The 16,826-nt window shown below is 45.3% G+C and overlaps 1 protein-coding gene across 2 annotated transcripts in view; it reads left to right on the top strand.

Moving 5' to 3' along the window:
• LOC140425502 (ankyrin repeat and SAM domain-containing protein 6-like) overlaps positions 1-16,826 on the top strand; it is a 72,817-nt gene that overhangs the window by 37,073 nt on the left and 18,918 nt on the right. For both annotated transcript variants that reach the window (XR_011947877.1, XM_072509840.1), the window contains exons 7-11: positions 156-205; positions 1,002-1,202; positions 2,972-3,146; positions 14,181-14,350; positions 15,129-15,312. Coding sequence is in view for 1 of the 2 variants with exons in the window: in XM_072509840.1 (XP_072365941.1) it covers positions 156-205; positions 1,002-1,202; positions 2,972-3,146; positions 14,181-14,350; positions 15,129-15,312 (780 nt within the window). In the remaining variant the exon portion in view is untranslated. The remainder of the gene's footprint in view (positions 1-155; positions 206-1,001; positions 1,203-2,971; positions 3,147-14,180; positions 14,351-15,128; positions 15,313-16,826) is intronic.

Below are 16,826 nucleotides of genomic sequence, written 5' to 3'. Positions count from 1 at the left end.
GGGATAGGTTCCCTGTTAATATTTCTAAATAATTATGCCTTGGTATGACTTTTGATTTGTACTAGATAACTGGTTGAAGAATAAGTATCCGAGCAATCCGTATCAGACTTGCCATAATACAACGTGCTTTAAAAAAAAATGTATTCTCTTTATAGGACTTGACGATACTGGTACAGGAAAAGATGACATTCTTCTCACAACTATGGTATGTTATGAATTTGTATGTAGGATATTCATTCTTGGTGAAATCGAGGTTGAATTTTTCAATAATGATGTAGTTGCTTATACCACTGCTATGTGTGTATTATGAAACTTAATATATTGAACTTCAAGAAAATCGTTGACTATGTTGAGTGATGCCATATTGTAACTGACAATTATTTTCAACTTTAAAGTTTGCTTTGAGGAGAATGACAATTCTGCAAATAGGATAACTTTGCAGTTTTTATCTCTCTTTAATTGTAATGCTCGATGCTGGCACTAGGTACCAAAACACTTAATATTGTTGCTCAAGGTGCTTCTTTGTCGCAATTTAAGATTTCCCACTATTATTATAGGTTTCCATTCTTCATTTTAGTCATTCTTGTGGATTTCCTGTGAGATTGCTAATTGGGTTTAACGTCTCTCTGACACTGGCATCTTGGTTGAGACTATCCAAAGAGACTGTCTTCTGTTTTTCCAAATTGAATGTACGTCTGGGTCTTTGATTTCTTAATTTAGAAAATAGTTTGGAAAAACATTTAAAGGAACAAGGCCCATAATTTGTCGTCGAGGTAGGAGAAAGAAGGCATGGTGATTGACACCAAGCCATGGTTTTGAAGATTTTAGGAGCAGGGGAAAACAGAGGATATAAGTTTCACAATTTTGAGCCCTGTGTATGTTTTGAATCTTTAATGTGCAGTTTTAGTGAATGTAAAAATGCATACAATCCACTTGATGAGGAGTTTTAAAGCTAGAAAAGTATTGGTTGTGCCTCTGTTAAGACATCTTTTCTATTACAGCTGAAAAATGGTGCACCCTTCACTCGTCTTCCCAGTGACAAGTTGAAAGCAGTTATCCCTCCATTTTTGCCTCCATCAAATTTTGAACTATGGAGCTCTGACAGGACACGAATGAACAAAGAGGGAAAATTGGAGCATATTGGGCTATCTATGCCCCGCCGGTGTGCAAAACCCAACTTCAACAGTGGAAATTCTGATATTGTAAGATTTTATTTTTTCAGGTGTAACACAATTTGCCTGTCAGGATACGTCTTTTTCAGTCGGTATTAATTGAGGTTACTGCAAGCTTGAGTAGATGGGAAACGCAGCCTGTTTGGTATGAAGTGTTTTAACCTACCCAGAACTGATTGGCTGGGGACATTAGTTACCCCATGAATCTTGAGGGATAAGGGGGCAGGGCAATCATTAACCTTGCAGCTGTATATTTAGAGCTGGCCAGTATGTACCGTCTCGAGAGAGAGAACCAGTAGTGAACTATTGGTGCTGTGACAATATTGTTCTAAATAAAAGTCACTTCCTGTTTAACTCTTCGTGGCCCTCACAAAATGGAGGTATTCAAACTGGGGACAAATAACACTAAAAGAGCAAGGAACTGAATTCACAGGGGCCATCGGTCTGCCATTCAACTTCATATACATATCTCATTTACTGAATCCCTGCATATGGAATATAATGGCTATTTGGCTAAGAATTGTGTAAAATAAATTGTATCCTATTAGTGAGTTATTTTGAAACCTCAAATGGACTGAGTTGAGAACAAATTCCAGTCACTTATTAAAACCTCTGGTTCATGTTGAACTTTTGTTCTGTGGGGCAAGTGTGAAAATATTTCCAAATTGCCACGTCTTGGTTTATTGGTCTTCAGTCAAATTTCATAGTAAATCTTCACTTTTCCAGCTTTCAACAGGGGAAAAAAAAATGTTTGAAGTAAATGTCAGATGTAGTAAACTGAATATTCTGTCTGTCCAGTGTGGTTTTATTTTCCTGTTGCGCCTTAACTTAATTCACTTGCAATTAAATTGGTTCCCAATGTTTTGATGAGGAAATTAATATCCCTCACTGGGTGAGTATTTATGTAGTGCAACTGAGAGTGCTTACTGATAAGCAAGTGCATGAATTTTATTAAACTTGCACAAACTAGATATCTTCTGTAGACATTGTGCACAGTTGATGAACTGTCTGAAGTACTTCAGGACAGTCAAACGGTGAGATTTTTGTATTCCTACAATTCAACAGTAGACTAACAATTATAGTTGTGCGCTGGAAGGTAAATGCTTTTAAATGTATTTGTATCACGTTCATGATCAAATTTTAATGATGAATTTAAAATGAATTGGTCAATATGTGTTGAGATGTTCAAACATGTTAAACATGTCAACTAATAGCACTGACCATTTCTAGTTTTGTTAAAATTTGAAAGTAGTTTTATGCAGCATATTATTTCCTCATTTCATTTAAGATACTTAAACATCATTCATAAGGGGCAGCACGTGGCGCAGTGGTTAGCACTGCTGTCTCACGGCGCCAAGGTCCCAGGTTCGATCCGGGCTCTGGGTCACTGTCCGTGTGGAGTTTGTACATTCTCCCCATATTTGCATGGGTTTCGCCCCCACAACCCAAAGATGTGCAGGGTAGGTGGATTGGCCACGCTAAATTGCCCCTTAATTGGAAAAAATGAATTGGGTACTCTAAATTTAAAAATAAAACACCATTCATAAACATATTATAGAAGTTGGTCTTTTTGTTCTTTTAACAAGTCCATCATATAACATTTTCCCCCAATTTTATTCTGACAGCATTGAATTTTGGAATAAGTAAAACTGTTTCTTCAATCACTCGCTAACCAGTATGATTGTCCATCTGAGAATCTCGGTGTTGCTGGTAATGGGTTCTGTGGGTCCTTGCGTGACTGAGAACCCGATCTTGGAGCCGCATTTATGTATCATTTTCTGTTTTTTTGCTTGTTTCAGACCTCTGTCAGCAGAATGGGGAGATCTGTTAAGCTTCCACCTATTACAAATCTTACCAGAAACCCAGCTCCCCCAAACTCAGGACATTTCAATTATTCTCCACATTCCTCTGGTGGATCTAATGGTGTGGTTGGCATCAGTAGACATTGCATCAGTGAACCACACAACCGTTCAGGTCAGAAAGATATTCTTGTCAATTTCTTTTAAAAGCAATTTTTTAATCTACATTGAGTGCCTTCTGGTTGGCAGAGTGGATAGTCAATCTGAATATCAGCTTGAGTTCTGCATTCCATCTTTTGTTTTTAAAAGGTTAAGGACATTTCAAGTTAATTTTTGTACTTGTCAGCAAGGGCAACATTTTGAATCTTTAGTGTATCGTTCACTGTCTTGAAAAATGAAATCCCACGGCACAGAAAGCGACCATTGTGGCTGTGCTGAAGAACTATCCATTTCATCTAATTTCTCTGACCTCCTCCATAGCCCTCCTGCATAATTTTGTAAAAATGTCTTTGGCCCTTATCTTCTCTCTGGTTCCCTTGTCAATGATATTCAGTCTCCTTCCTCCCAGTGTACTGTTTGTCCCCATTTATTCACTCAAATCATTCATCATTTTAAACAAATATATTAATCTGTGCTTCTCATCTGCTCTCATCTCTAGTCTCTGCATAACTAAGTAAATTTACTTATTTATTTTTTTGCCAAGTGAATGGATTTTTTTCATCATGTGCTCAGTTTACTATGTAAAATTTTTGGTGTGACAGTAGTGTGCTTTTCAAAAGTTTACATTAGTAACACAATTATCGAGAACATGTTTTGATGCCGTGTGATCTATTGTGAAATTTTAAAACAGCCACCTATCCTGCAGATCTTTTTGGGTTGTGGGGGTGAGACCCACGCAGACACGGCGAATCTGCAAACTCCATAGGGACAGTGACCTGGATCCTCGGTGCTGTGAAATAGCAATGCTAACCACTGTGCTGCCCTGGAGATTGGGTTTTCAAAAAAAAAAAAGAATTTATTGGAGGTAGTTTCAAAAATATACAGAACAGAAACAATCAAACTGCAGCAGTAAGCCATACGCAATTAACACTTCCCCCCCCCCCCCCCCCCCCCCGGGAGCCACCCAAGCTGACGTGTCCATGTCCCTTAAAGAAGTCAATGAATGAACAGCATCCACATTGTGGAGAACCTCTCCTCTGCCCCTCTTACGGCAAACTTGATATTTTTTCTAGGTGGAGGAACTCTGCCGAGTCGCTCACCCATGCCCTTACTTTAATTGGCAAGATCTGCCTCCTAGCTATCAGGGAGGCCAAGGTTACCACATCAGCCTCTCCCACCTCCACTCCCGGATCCTCTGACACACCAAATATCGCCACCCACTAATTTGGAGCCACCTCCACTCCCAAGATCTTCGACATTACGTCAGCAAACTCCTTCCAGAAACTGTCCAACGTCTGACATGGTTCGCCAGACTCCATGCACACCGCCCAGCACCTACCTTCCACCCCTGGGAAAAATCGGCTCATCCTAGACCCTGTCATATGAGCCCTAAAGTATGAGACTCAGTCTTGCACACAATGAGGATGAGTTTATCCTCCGCAAAGCCTCACTCCACACTCCAGTTTGCGTCGCTCTTCTCACTTGCACCGGACCTCCTCCACTGGGTCGTCCTCCCTCTTCCTCAGCTCGCCACATATTTCTGGCACCTTGCCCTCACCTATCTTGTTCTTGGACGCAGCTTGGTCAAATGCCTTTTCCGCGTCCATGGGCACCTCCACCTCCCGGCCTGTCGAGGGCGTCATTATCACATTCAATAGCCTCTGAATATTAAAGGGTGGCATGGAGGCTCAATATTTAGCATTGTTGCCTCACAGTGCAAGGGACCCGGGTTAAATTCTGGCCTTGGTGACTGTGTGGAGTTTGCTGCACATCCTCTCTGTGTCTGCTCTGATTTCCTCCAGGTGCTCTGGTTTCCTCCCACAATCCAAAGATGTGAAGGTTAGGTGGATTGGCCTTGCTAAAGTAAGTGCCTCTTTGTGTCCAAATGATTAGTTGGGATTACTGGATTATGGGGACAGGTAGGATAGAGGGACAGCGCAAACTTGATGGGCTGAATGGTCGCCTTCTGCACTGTGGGGATTCTGTGAACATTGGGCGATAGCTGCCGCCCCTTCACGAACCCCGTCTGGTCCTCTGCTATCACCCCCGGCGCACAATTCTCAATCCGCACCAACAGCATCTTTGCCAATTGCTTTGCGTCCACACTTAACAATGATATTCAGCAGCGTGACCCACACTGCTCTGGGTTGTTATCTTTCTTTTCAAATAAGGAAGATAGACGCCTGACACAGTGTAGGAGGACGCTCACCCCTCCCTGCCAACTCATTGTATATCTCCACTAACAGGTCCCAACTCCGACCCAAACCCTTTATAAAACTCTGCTGGGTATCTGTCTGGACTGGGGCATTCCTGACTACATCGTCCCCACACAATCCATCAACTCCCCCAGTCCAATCGGGGGTCCCCTAGCCCCTGTACCCTGTATCCATCCTCTGAAACTCCAACCCATTTATGAACAGTCTCATGCCCTCATCCCCTGCCGGGGGCCCTGAGCTGTACAATTCCTGATAGAAAGGCTTAAACACACCTGTTACCTCCTCTGGCTCCATTACCAGCTTGCCCCATCCACCCAGTTTCCCTCGCTGTCGTCTGCCTCCTCAACTGGTGCGTGAGCATTTTGTTCACTTTTTCTCCCTGTACTCATACGCTGCCCCTCTGGCCCTGCACAATTGTTCCACCGCCTCCCCCATTGACACTAGCCCAAACCCCATTTGGAGCTTCTGCGTGTGCTGCCAAGTAGCTCTGGTCCACTGCCAGAATGGCCTCCAACAGATTCCCTCCCCCACCAGGTTCCCAAGCTGCCTTGCTGCATACTTCGTGGCCTGCCCTCAATGCCTTTGGGCAACCCCACAATCCAGAGATTCTGCCTCCTTGATCGATTCTCCAAATCGTCTACTTTCTCCCTCAGCTTCCTTTGATGCTTTGCCACCAGTGTGATCCACCAGCCTGATCTCTGCCTCCAACGAGGCCAACCGGTCCTCATAGTCTGCCACTGACTCTTCCACTTTTTGCAGCGAAGCACTCTGTGCCTCCAACCTCTGCTCCACTCTCTTGATGGCTACCCAAATCAGGTCTGCCACCGTAGCCAGGTCCTCAGGCCTCCTGCCTTTGCTGTCGGTACTTGGCCGTCAAAAATTCCACCAACTGTCTGTGGACCATTGAGCGGACAACGACTCCACAGAGCTCTCCGCCATCTTTCCTTTCTGTCGCACTTTGCTAAAGCTCCTGGTCTGACTGTTGCCCCTTTACAGTTGCACCGCTTATTTGATGGGGCTGAGACATGCCCACCCGAAGGAGAATTCGTAGCTCTCTCTGAACACCCCCGTGAACGTGTAACGACCAAACAATTCTGCCTCAAACAGGAGGCACCAAATGTGTGACTACTCACTTCATGGCAGCCACCGGTAGTCAGTATCTTTTTTTTTTGCTCATGACTTGCCTCTTCCTGAACAATGTAATGAGAAGACGTATTTATCCTTGAGCAGTTGTCAGTTTTTGTGAACATTTTCTGAGGTATCCAACCAACTTGATGGGTTCAATGCATTAAAACATACAAAGAAAGGCATGGAATTGGGATGATCTTATTAGAACAATGCAAATTACAGAAGTGTTTAAAAATTATTGCAGATTGGGAAAGGGCAGATATAGTTCCACAGTCCAGTGGTTGGTTGGCCATAATATAAAGGTAATTGTAAGCATTTTGTAATAGAGGGCAACAAACTTTATTCCACACTTTGGCCAGAGCACAATTCCAAGTGCAACTGGTTTTATATTTTGGAGATCTCAGGATCTGCAGACCAAATGTCCTCTGATGAGCTGCCTTAAATGAGTAGAATTGAAGGTTTTGAGCACACTTCTGGGGAACCTCAGCTTCCTTTAGCCTGGGAAACCTAGTTGTTTGTCTGCACTGTTTATCTTGGTGATTGTCGAATTTTTTTAAAATACGGGTACCCTGTATTTATTATGCAATAGCCTAAGCTAGCTTAACGTAATAGAATTATGTTAAAGGACTGGTTTAGCACAGGGCTAAATCGCTGGCTTTGAAAGCAGGCCACCAGCACGGTTCAATTCCCGTACCAGCCTCTCCGTACAGGTACCGGAATGTGGCGACGAGTGGCGTTTCACAGTAACTTCATTTGAAGCCTACTTGTGACAATAAGCGATTTTCATTTTTTCAATTATGCATTATCTGAAAGGTAATCAGCCTTGAAGGTTTTGGATAAAGGATACTTGACCTGTCTGAGGGAGAAATTTTAGAATCAATTGGCAGGACAGTTGGTGGAACATTTAAGGTGATACAAACTAATTGGTTAGAACTGGTATGAATTGGGACTTACGGGTGCGGCGATGACCAGCTGAGTCGCACGTTTCGGCAGCTCCCGGTGAAACGGACTTTTGGGCTGTTGATAGGAGCCCCAACGGCAATTTTGACGGCTAAAAACACTGTGCGGTAAACCAGAAGGGAATCCCCCCTGGATACGGATGAAAAAAGGAGGAGAAAGTGGCCGGATTGCAGTGGATCCTTTAGAACAGCGGCAAGGAAGGCAAGCAAAAACCAAGATGGCGTCGGAAGGTGGCAGTTTAACATGGGGCCCTGAACAACAAGAGTTCTTGAAATGCTGTGTGGAAGAGCTCAAAAAGGAAATGAAGAAAGAGCTGTTGGCCCCGATACTACAGGCGATCAAAGGGCTAAAGGAGGAACAGAAGACCCAGGAGCGGGAGCTTCGGGTCGTGAAGGCAAAGGCAGCCGAGAATGAGGACGACATACAGGGCCTGGTGGTGAAGACGGAGATGCATGAGGCACATCGGAAACGATGTGTGGAAAGGTTGGAGGCACTGGAGAACAACGCAAGGAGGAACAACCTGAGGATTCTTGGTCTTCCTGAAGGTGCGGAGGGAGCGGACGTCGGGGCATATGTGAGCACGATGCTGCACTCGTTAATGGGAGCGGAGGCCCCGGCGGGTTCGTTGGAGGTGGAGGGAGCATACCGAGTGATGGCGCGAGGACCGAGAGCAGGAGAAATTCCCAGAGCCATAGTGGTGAGATTCCTCCGTTTTAAGGATAGAGAAATGGTCCTTAGATGGCAAAGAAAACTCGGAGCAGTAAATGGGAGAACGCGGTGATCCGCGTTTATCAAGACTGGAGTGCGAAGGTGGCGAGAAGGAGGGCGAGCTTTAATCGGGCCAAGGCGGTGCTTCATAAAAAGAAGATAAAATTTGGAATGCTGCAACCGGCAAGACTGTGGGTCACATATCGAGGGAGGCACCACTACTTTGAGACGGCGGATGAAGCGTGGACTTTTATTGTGGAAGAAAAACTGGAATGAGCGGGTTATTAAAAAGAACGTTTGAACAAAGTGGTGGGGCGAATGTGGGGGGCGAAGAGGGGGGTTTAAAAGGGGGGAAAGAGGAGTTTTATGGACTAATCCTGCGATGTGGTAACTTTTCTCTCTTCCACAGGTGGTGATGGGGGGAGGAGGGGAGGTGGAGGAGATGGGGCGTTGGCCATTGGGGGCGGGGCCAAGGGAGAAGCGCGGGCTTGGTTCCCGCGCTATGATAATCAGGCGGGAATAGAGAAGCAGGAAGGAGGGGGCGTCGCACGGTGCGAGCCGAGGTCACGGGGGGAAGCCGAGGTCGGCCAGAGTTTGCTGACTTCTGGGAGCAACATGGGGGGAGTAATTACGCTAGCGGGGGATCTAGCGGGGGGGGGGGAATTACTGGGTTGCTGCTGCTGGGGAGAGGGGGGAGCTGGTATGGGAGGGGATGGGCGGGGGGGCACCGCCTGGGGGAGATACAGCTGCGTGGGAACCGGGTGAGGAGCTGGAAAAAGGGGATGGCTAATCGACAAGGGGGGGGGGTAGGAAGCCCCCCAACCCGGCTGATCACGTGGAACGTGAGAGGGCTGAACGGGCCGATAAAGAGGGCACGGGTACTCGCACACCTTAAGAAACTTAAGGCAGATGTGGTTATGTTACAGGAAACGCACCTGAAACTGATAGACCGGGTTAGGCTACGCAAAGGATGGGTGGGGCAGGTGTTCCATTCGGGGCTAGATGCGAAAAACGGGGGTGGCTATATTAGTGGGGAAGCGGGTAATGTTCGAGGCAAAGACTATAGTGGCGGATAACGGGGGCAGATACGTGATGGTGAGTGGCAAACTACAGGGGGAGACGGTGGTTTTGGTAAACGTATATGCCCCGAACTGGGATGATGCCAATTTTATGAGGCGGATGCTAGGACGCATTCCGGACCTAGAGATGGGAAAGCTGATAATGGGGGGAGATTTTAATACGGTGTTGGAACCAGGGCTGGATAGGTTGAAGTCCAGGACTGGAAGGAGGCCGGCAGCAGCCAAGGTACTTAAAGATTTTATGGAGCAGATGGGAGGTGTAGACCCGTGGAGATTTAGCAGACCTAGGAGTAAGGAGTTCTCGTTTTTCTCCTATGTCCATAAAGTCTACTCGCGAATAGACTTTTTTGTGCTGGGAAGGGCGTTGATCCCGAAGGTGAGGGGAACGGAGTATACGGCTATAGCCATTTCGGATCACGCTCCACACTGGGTAGACTTGGAGATAGGGGAGGAAACAGGAGGGCGCCCACCCTGGAGAATGGACATGGGACTAATGGCAGATGAGGGGGTGTGGCTAAGGGTGAGGGGGTGCATTGAAAAGTACTTGGAACTCAATGATAATGGGGAGGTCCAGGTGGGAGTGGTCTGGGAGGCGCTGAAGGCGGTGGTTAGAGGGGAGCTGATATCAATAAGGGCACATAAAGGGAAGCAGGAGAGTAAGGAACGGGAGCGGTTGCTGCAAGAACCTTTGAGGGTGGACAGACAATATGCGGAAGCACCGGAGGAGGGATTGTACAGGGAAAGGCAAAAGCTACATGTAGAATTTGACTTGCTGACTACGGGCACTGCAGAGGCACAATGGAGGAAGACACAGGGTGTACAGTCCGAATATTGGGAGAAGGCGAGCAGGTTGCTGGCACACCAATTGAGGAAAAGGGGAGCAGCGAGGGAAATAGGGGGAGTGAGGGATGAGGAAGGAGAGATGGAGCGGGGAGCGGAGAGAGTGAATGGAGTGTTCAAGACATTTTACAAAAAATTATATGAAGCTCAACCCCCGGATGGGAGGGAGAGAATGATGGGCTTCTTGGATCGGCTGGAATTTCCCAAGGTGGAAGAGCAGGAAAGGGTGGGACTGGGAGCACAGATCGAGGTAGAAGAAGTGGTGAAAGGAATTAGGAGCATGCAGGCGGGAAAGGCCCCGGGACCGGATGGATTCCCAGTCGAATTCTATAGAAAATATGTGGACTTGCTCGCCCCAGTATTGATGAGGACCTTTAATGAGGCAAAGGAAAGGGGACAACTGCCCCCGACTATGTCTGAAGCAACGATATCGCTTCTCTTAAAGAAGGAAAAGGACCCGCTACAACGCGGGTCCTATAGACCTATTTCCCTCCTAAATGTAGATGCCAAGATCCTGGCCAAGGTAATGGCAATGAGAATAGAGGAATGTGTCCCGGGGGTGGTCCACGAGGACCAAACTGGGTTTGTGAAGGGGAGACAGCTGAACGAATATACGGAGGCTGTTAGGGGTAATGATGATGCCCCCATCAGAGGGGGAAACGGAGATAGTAGTGGCGATGGATGCCGAGAAAGCATTTGATAGAGTGGAGTGGGATTATTTGTGGGAGATGTTGAGGAGACTTGGTTTTGGAGAGGGGTATGTTAGATGGGTGCAGCTGTTGTATAGGGCCCCGATGGCGAGCGTGGTCACGAATGGACGGGGATCTGCATATTTTCGGCTCCATAGAGGGACAAGGCAGGGATGCCCTCTGTCCCCATTATTGTTTGCACTGGCGATTGAGCCCCTGGCGATAGCGTTGAGGGGAGTACTTAGAGGAGGAGAAGAACACCGGGTATCTTTGTATGCGGACGATTTGTAACAATATGTGGCTGACCCGGCGGAGGGGATGCCAGAAATAATGTGGATACTTGGGGAGTTTGGGGATTTTTCAGGGTATAAATTGAACATGAGGGAAAAGTGAGTTGTTTGTGGTGCATCCAGGGGAGCAGAGTAGAGAAATAGAGGACCTACCGTTGAGGAAGGTAACAAGGGACTTTCGTTACCTGGGGATCCAGATAGCCAAGAATTGGGGCACATTGCATAGGTTAAATTTAACGCGGTTGGTGGAACAAATGGAGGAGGATTTCAAGAGATGGGATATGGTATCCCTGTCACTGGCAGGGAGGGTGCAGGCGGTTAAGATGGTGGTCCTCCCGAGATTCCTCTTTGTGTTTCAGTGCCTCCCGGTGGTGATCACGAAGGCTTTTTTTAAGAGGATTGAAAAGAGCATCATGGGTTTTGTGTGAGCCGGGAAGACCCCGAGAGTGAGCAAGGGATTCTTACAGCGTAGCAGGGATAGGGGGGGGCTGGCACTACCGAGCCTAAGTGAGTATTATTGGGCCGCTAATATTTCAATGGTGAGTAAGTGGATGGGAGAGGAGGAGGGAGCGGCGTGGAAGAGATTAGAGAGGGTGTCCTGTAGGGGGACTAGCCTACAGGCTATGGTGACAGCCCCATTGCCGTTCTCACCGAGGAACTACACCACAAGCCTGGTGGTGGTGGCTACACTGAAGATTTGGGGACAGTGGAGACTGCATAGGGGAAAGACTGGAGCCTTGGGGGGGGGGGGGGTCCCCGATAAGAAACAACCATAGGTTTGCCCCGGGGGGAATGGATGGGGGATATGGAATGTGGCAAAGAGCAGGAATAACGCAACTGAAAGATCTGTTTGTGGATGGGAAGTTCGCGAGTCTGGGAGCGCTGACCGAGAAATATGGGTTGCCCCAAGGGAATGCATTCGGGTATATGCAACTGAGGGCTTTTGCGAGGCAACAGGTGAGGGAATTCCCGCAGTTCCCGACACAAGAGGTGCAGGACAGAGTGATCTCAAAGACATGGGTGGGGGATGGTAAGGTGTCAGATATATATAGGGAAATGAGGGACGAAGGGGAGACTATGGTAGATGAACTAAAAGGGAAATGGGAAGAAGAGCTGGGGGAGGAGATCGAGGAGGGGCTGTGGGCAGATGCCCTAAGCAGGGTAAACTCCTCGTCCTCGTGTGCCAGGCTAAGCCTGATTCAGTTTAAGGTATTACACAGGGCGCATATGACTGGAGCACGGCTCAGTAAATGTTTTGGGGTGGAGGATAGGTGTGCGAGGTGCTCGAGAAGCCCAGCGAATCATACCCATATGTTTTGGTCATGCCCGGCACTACAGGGGTTTTGGATGGGGGTGACAAAGGTGCTTTCAAAAGTAGTGGGGGTCCGGGTTGAACCAAGCTGGGGGTTGGCTATATTTGGGGTTGCACAAGAGCCGGGAGTGCAGGAGGCGAGAGAGGCCAATGTTTTGGCCTTTGCGTCCCTAGTAGCCCGGCGCAAGATATTGCTAATGTGGAAAGAAGCCAAGCCCCCGGGGGTGGAGACATGGATAAATGACATGGCAGGGTTTATAAAGCTAGAGCGGATTAAGTTCGTTCTAAGGGGGTCGGCTCAAGGGTTCACCAGGCGGTGGCAACCGTTCGTCGAATACCTCGCAGAAAGATAGAGGGAATGGAAAAAAGAAGGCAGCAGCAGCAGCCCAGGATCGGAGGGGGGGGGGGGGGGGCGGGGCGGGGGGAGGAGGAACCAGAAGGACTCTCAGGGTTGTTGTATAATATGTATAGGTCGTTGCTACAGATAATTATATATTGGACTGTTAAATTATATTTTTGGAGAGTGTTACTTGTGATAAGGCACCTGCCAATTAGGGTTAGTTTTCATTTTTGTTATTTATTATTTATTCATTTTCTGTTTATAAAATAGGTCATTGTTATTTGTGTTGTTATAATATTGTGTAAAGGATGCACAATGTACTGTGTTGGTTGACCAAAAATTTTCAATAAAATATTTAAAAAAAAAAAAAAAGAACTGGTATGAATTTGTGACGAGAGAGACCTGTCGGATCGTTTAAATATCTGTTTTTTATTTTGATGAAGCTAAGATGTAGATTAAGGCAAATGTGCACATGTAGTTCATCTGCACTTTGTGGAATCTTTGAAACGTATCGTACAAATCTTGCCAAATAGCAGCAGGTAGATGAGGAAGAAGGAGCCAAGGAACGGGGGTTAGTTGGATCACACTGGAACACTGTGGGTACAATCTCATGAAATTGGATGACAAGAGGACAATGGTAATGCGGATCACATCTAATGCTGCAGTGATGTCCAACAGGGGTTAAAGTACTTTGTCACAGTTATCGAGTATATTGTTGACGACTTTTGGTTGGAGCTGCTTCATTGTAATGAGCAAGGAGGAAACATGATGAGACATATTGAAGCAGGAAGTTATGGTGGAGCTGGGGGGGGGGGGTTAATTGAGGAAAAGAATATGCAACAGAGGCAAATACAAAGATGGTCTAGATCTCAGTAACTAAGAAATCCATGAAATGAAATGAAAATCGCTTATTGTCACAAGTAGGCTTCAATGAAGTTACTGTGAAAAGCCCCTGGTCGCCACATTCGGCGCCTGGTCGGCTCATTGTACTTGATGTTTAAGGATGTGGTTGAAAAATAATTGAAATTATTAATTTTGGTAAAGCTAGAATGCAGCAGGTCAGTTTGTGACATCTGGTATAAAGGGATATCAGAACAAAATGTTTGTGTAAGCTGAAAGGGGTAAAGTTTTTGAAACAACATACTGAGGGAGATTGTAGAGGAAAAATTGTTTGCCCTCTCAGGGCAAATTGAAGTGACTTCTTTGAGGAAAACACAGAATCAGTTACTATTGTTAGGACAGTTGTAAGTTGACTATAGCCTTTCCAGCTAGGGGAGCATTAGAAAAATAGGCAACTGACCAAGGTTCAGTCAGTGTAATTATTGGATGCTGGAAGTCATGAGAATAAAGCAATTACCTCAGTCGCTTTCTGCATAGCAGGCTGAGATTTGGTTTTAATTGGGACATCCCTGTAACTTACTCAGTGACTTCCAGCAATTTAGGAATTTAATCGTATACATATGTATTTCTTTTGTTTTAAATTTGCAGGAGGAAGTTCAGATAGTGTTTTGTCACAAATTGCAGCCCAGCGGCGGAAGGCAGCCGGTTTACCTGAATTAAAAACAAACCGGTCTGAGATTCTGCCTCGTCCAACGTCTGTTGAAGCTAGCCTTCCTGAACTGCCAGCCTTGTCATCTGTGGGTAATTGCATTGCACAGGTAACTTGTTCTAGTCCTGGGTTAAAAGTCAATTTTGGGGAATTGTGAAATTGACAGTTTTGTCTTGTGTTCCATATCAATAATAGCCATATTCTTAAAATGGCACTTGTAGCATTTAGATTATTACAGAATCTGAAATTTGGTTCAACAATTTCTGCATTGGTAACCTATTAAACCGTGGAATAGCCATGCATTTGTAATTATACATTTATCTTCTGTGGCAAGAAAAAAAAATCTGCATCAAAAAGTGACTTTGTCCTAATTGAAAAGGGCTATGATAGCAATACTTTTATGCTAGTTGGCAAAAGGTGAAGCATACAAATTTTCAAGTAATCCTTGCCCTTGATCTTTGCAAAGCAATTAGAAAATGCACTGAGCTGTGAATTATTTACTGAGTCTTGATGTATACCATTGTGATGTCCTGGCCTGCATTTGGTTGCCCTTTGATCTGCTCTGGCATTTTTCAGATATTTTTAGTTTTGTATCAGAGCTGTTTGTTTCTCGTTTTTTTTTTTTTGCCTCGTCCCAGCAGATCTTGCAGCTTGGAGGATGAGGAAAGAATTGTCTAGTGATCATGCTCTTTGCTTCAGATGTGGACAGGCTTGATGGTCTAACTGACCTGTCAAATTCTTGTGTTCATATTCTACTGCGTTGATAGGAAATGTCAGCTGCTGAACACAGAACAGAACAGGAAACCGTGCACTTTCGCACACAAACTATTTCACTCCTTAATTACCCAAGTGTAAAATGTTATCAATTATTTCTCTTGATAATATAGAAATGCGGGAAACAGCGTCCATCGTCTGCTACATCATCAAATTCAAAGAGCACCTCTCCTACACTCACTCCATCACCGTCCCCCACTCCTAAAAGTCCCCAAGGAGAAGTATCACTGTCCTCGTCTTCGCATCAACAGTCTAAGAGCAGTGGTGGGTCCAGTAGTGGAACCCTCACAGATGAAGGTAAGACAAATGTGCAAGGAAGGGATTTTATAAGATTTGGCAGAAATCAGATTTCTGGACAAAACTAATTGCACTAAGTGGTACCAAGAGCTTATAAACTCCTGACACTAATTACAATTTATAAATCGACTGACTAACCGTTATGAAAAGGTAGTTTAAAAAAACTTAATTTAATGGCAATGAAAGAATAACAGTTTTCTGAAAACTGAAGTACTGTAACAGCATTTGTGCAGCTACTGATCTGCTCAATCATGCCCTCACTGTCACCTTTGATTTCCTTATGACATGAATACCATTGCCATCTCCCTAGTTAATCCTCCTATTATAGACCCTTTCTCTGCCTCCTTAGTTCAAGGGTCACGGACGTGAACATTCATTGCTTAACCTTGCTGGACCAGCCAAAGCATCATCTTGATCTGCTTTCCTCTGCAAGAACTGATTATTCTAAGATTCTCCGAATGTAATGATGACTTCTGACTTGTACAAGAACTTGGGAAATGGCAACCGGAGCATGCCTTTTGGCATTTTGAGCCTACATTGCCAGCTAACAAGATCATGGTTGACTGACCTTAACTCTGCTTTACTGCCTATCCCTTACTGACCCTTGACTTCCTTGCATATCAAAAACTGCAGCTCAATCTTGAATATAGTCAATGACTCAATAATTCTCCCATGCAGTCTGGAATAGGGAATTCTAAAGATTGTTCTGAGAATAAATTGCTCATTTTGAAACTGTGCTCCTCTTGTTTGTGATGTCCTCACTAGATGAAACATCCTCTCAGCGTCTGCCTTGTTAAGCTTTATCAGAATCTTATGTTTCAATAAGAATAACTCTCAATTTTCTAAACTCGAATGAGTATATGCTTGATCTCCATCCTTTCTCATAAAACACTCCATTATCTTTGTGAACGGCTTCCAATGGAAATATATCTCCAGTAAGGAGACCAAAACTGTACACCGTAGCCTAGGTGTATTCTCACCAATAGTTATAACGGGAATCCCCAAGTATTCTATCCCCGTTGAAATAAATCAAGGCCAACATTCCAGCATTTGTCTTCCTAACTACTTTATTGTGATTTGCATACGAGGACACTCCGATCCCTCTATACTGCATCATTCTGCAGTCTCTCCTTTTTAGATAATGTGCTTTTCTATTTTTCCCACATTGCACTCCTTGTGCCAAATCTCTTTCCATTCATTTGACCTATTTCCCGTTGCAGACTCTTGGTAACATCCTCTTAATTTGCTTTCCAACCTATCTTTGTATAATCAGCAAATTTGGCTACAATGCTCATTGCCCTTCATCCAGGTAATTAATGTAGATTGTAAATTGTTGAGGCCTCGGCACTCCACTAGTTACAGTTCTCCAATCTGAAAATTACCCTTTTATCTCAACTCTCTCTGTTATGGTAATTAGCCAATTCTTTGTTTATGCTGCTCTTGCTCATGTATTTGCTTTGTTTGGCCCCTTGTTCGCACTAACCAATCACTGTTTGTCGCTGTATCATTTATCA

This window comes from Scyliorhinus torazame, chromosome 6 (genome assembly GCF_047496885.1).
Source record: "Scyliorhinus torazame isolate Kashiwa2021f chromosome 6, sScyTor2.1, whole genome shotgun sequence".
NCBI classification, from domain to species: Eukaryota; Metazoa; Chordata; class Chondrichthyes; order Carcharhiniformes; family Scyliorhinidae; genus Scyliorhinus; species Scyliorhinus torazame.
This window is presented reverse-complemented; position numbering and strand designations above follow the sequence as displayed.